Source organism: Perkinsus marinus (assembly GCF_000006405.1).
Source record: "Perkinsus marinus ATCC 50983 genomic scaffold scf_1104296934654, whole genome shotgun sequence".
Lineage (NCBI taxonomy): Eukaryota > Perkinsozoa > Perkinsida > Perkinsidae > Perkinsus > Perkinsus marinus.
The window spans coordinates 161,578-164,811 of record NW_003214682.1 but is presented as its reverse complement, the minus strand read 5'-3'; the positions used below and the strand labels follow the sequence as shown (position 1 = coordinate 164,811).

The 3,234-nt window shown below is 41.3% G+C and overlaps 1 protein-coding gene across 1 annotated transcript in view; it reads left to right on the top strand.

Moving 5' to 3' along the window:
- Pmar_PMAR017475 (hypothetical protein) overlaps positions 1-3,234 on the top strand; it is a gene marked incomplete at both ends in the record, with an annotated part of 11,547 nt that overhangs the window by 5,451 nt on the left and 2,862 nt on the right. Inside the window, 5 exons of the mRNA XM_002784745.1 lie at positions 5-136; positions 1,010-1,157; positions 1,995-2,175; positions 2,433-2,577; positions 2,967-3,129. Coding sequence (XP_002784791.1) covers positions 5-136; positions 1,010-1,157; positions 1,995-2,175; positions 2,433-2,577; positions 2,967-3,129 — 769 coding nt within the window. The remainder of the gene's footprint in view (positions 1-4; positions 137-1,009; positions 1,158-1,994; positions 2,176-2,432; positions 2,578-2,966; positions 3,130-3,234) is intronic.

Sequence of the window (3,234 nt, the reverse complement as noted above, 5' to 3'; positions counted from 1 at the left end):
TCAGGCAAGTCGGCTCGTGGGGTAAAATCGGCGGTGACTGGTGACACTACGAGCACGCCGGTGACACCAGAGGCTACTGCTGTGACAGAGCAAACGAAAACTCAGGCACCTGCTGAAACGAATGTGAAAAATAAAGGTGATCGATTTGGATGCTTATGTGGTACTCGGGAAAATATGCGTATTTTTAATTGCATACGTTGGTGAATAAATTTTGAGGAAATTTCGGAAATTTTTCATTGGTTTTTGTGCACATAAGGAAACTCCTGAGCTCAGCTGGTGAGGAAAGCGATTACATATATTCCTACTCCAACACTGTATAGGAAACTCCTGAGCTCAGCAGCTGAGGAACGCGATTGCATATATTCCTACTCCAACACTGTATAGGAAACTCCTGAGCTCAGCAGCTGAGGAAAGCGATTACATATATTCCTACTCCAACACTGTATAGGAAACTCCTGAGCTCAGCAGCTGAGGAAAACGATTACATATATTCCTACTCCAACACTGTATAGGGAACTCCTGAGCTCAGCAGCTGAGGAAAGCGATTACATATATTCCTACTCCAACACTGTATAGGAAACTCCTGAGCTCAGCAGCTGAGGAAAGCGATTACATATATTCCTACTCCAACACTGTATAGGAAACTCCTGAGCTCAGCAGCTGAGGAAAGCGATTACATATATTCCTACTCCAACACTGTATAGGAAACTCCTGAGCTCAGCAGCTGAGGAAAGCGATTACATATATTCCTACTCCAACACTGTATAGGAAACTCCTGAGCTCAGCAGCTGAGGAAAGCGATTACATATATTCCTACTCCAACACTGTATAGGAAACTCCTGAGCTCAGCAGCTGAGGAAAGCGATTACATATATTCCTACTCCAACACTGTATAGGAAACTCCTGAGCTCAGCAGCTGAGGAAAGCGATTACATATATTCCTACTCCAACACTGTATAGGAAACTCCTGAGCTCAGCAGCAGCTGGTGAGGAAAGAGATCATATTTAGGTATTACGAAAAAAGGCGGCGAAAATAACCCTTCTACACCCACTGTTATACAGCAACAACAACAAGAAGAAATCGAAACGACCGTTGGAACGACCGGCAGTCCTAAGGGAAGTGCGGTTCCACTGAATTCAGCTAGGGGGAGTGCCAGGTGAGAATATGTTGGAGTTGTACTCGTTTTACGCGATGTGGTGTAATACTCGGTGAAAAACGCGATATTCAACGCGGTGATATATGTTTTTTTCATGAAATTTCACCCTAGTGATATGAAAAATATATTTCACAATTCACTTCGCGGAAAACAATTGTGTTATCGGCGGTCGCGGAAAAACATATTAACGCCACTTCACGTTAAACGGGTCATCGTGAAACTCCATATTGCTACTATTCAGCAAATGGGTAATTGCAGATGCGGAGAAATTACGCAAACACTTTTTCTCCACGTTTTACGGTGTAGTGATTTCAGAGTTTCACGACCCGCGATATGAAAAACACTAGTGAAAATATATATTTCATAATACCGAATATCGCGTTTTTCACATTGAGTATTACACCACTTCACGTTAAACGGGTGATCGTGAAACTCCACCGAAAATTACAAATTATGGAGTTTATAGTAGAGAAAATTCCAAATCAGGCTGTTGTGATTTTGAAAAAAAATAAACAAAGTAGTGAAATTAGAATTAGATCTTCGTGAGGAAGAGGTGGAGCTCTATAGATTCGATCAATGGAGTTTCTTGACCCTAGTGATATGAAAAACACTGGTGAAAAATATTCATATAGAATTTATATATTTTTTTGTATATACGGCGAGTATCGAGTTTTACGACGCCACTTCACGTAAAACGGGTCGTGAAATTGTATTGGAATTTCATCGTTTTTCGTGAAAAACGCGATATTTGCGCCTTGAAATAGTCGTGAAATATGTTTCTCACTAGTGTTTTTCATATCACTAGGGTGAAGAAACTCCATTGTTATTACTTGTTAGAGTGTCCAGTGGGAATAAGAAGAGTACGATGAGCAAGGCAGCTACTACTGCTGGATGCAGACGACAGTCGAAGTCTGGCTCTAGAGCTGAGGAGAAGCGAACTGAGATGGCGACGGTTCCTGAGGAGAATGAGCTTAGTGGTTACGGCGCGGAAAGCATGGAAACAGCACACTGGGGAACGGTAAGTTGACGCGTAGTGAAAAAGTCGATATTCGCGGTGATATGCAGTAGTTGTGAAATATATATTTTCTCACTAGTGGAGTTTCACGATCACCCGTTTTACGTAAAGTGAAAAAAAAAACTCGATATTTGCGGTGATATGCAGTAGTTGTGAAATATAAATTTTCCACTAGTGTATTTTATATAAACTCCATCGAAATTTATTATTACTATTGACATACATACATGAACATATGCGTAATTTCTATCTCTATTCAGATGCCACCAGCTGGGCAGTGTCACCCTTTACCCGGTTTCTACCCTCCGAATGGCATGCCTCCTATGATGATGTTCCCGGGGCCTGGTTACCCCAGCGTTCCTATGTTAACGCCGATGTTGCCGCAAGGCTATGGACCGCTTATGGGTGAGGTTTTTGGAAATTGGGAAATTCTGTAAAAAAAAATAAATTTTGTGAATTTAGCGCGTTTTTTAGACTTTTTCGGTTGGAGGAGTACTTTGCTTTTTTTTCGTCGCACGTGAAATCAATGGAGTTTCTTGACCCTAGTGATATGAAAAGCACTACATATCACCGCGAATATCGCGTTTTTCACCGAGTTTTACGACGCCACTTCACGTAAAACGGGTAATCGTGAAACTCCCTGTGTTGGAATATACGTTAGCCTGATATCACTTTTACTAAATTACCAAAAAAACTATAAATAATGGCAAAAAAGTTATCAGAATTTTCTCGAAAATGGGCATTTTTTTCTTCACATAAAATGTCATCATTTTTCACGATTTTGTTATTTTCAGGTAATCTGCCACCCTATGATCATCCTCATTTCGGACCGGAAGGTGAAATGAACTCATCACGTGGAACTCCACAGAAGAAACGGTCGAAAGAGGCTAATAGGAAACAACAACAGCAGTGGAATGGCGTCTCTCCGATGCAGGGAGGACTGCCACAGGCTCATATGTATGTATGAATATCGGTTGAATCAATAAAGGAGTTTCTTGACCCGTTTTACGTGAAGTCGGTAGGAAAACGCGATATTCGCGGTGATATGCAGTAGTCGTGAAA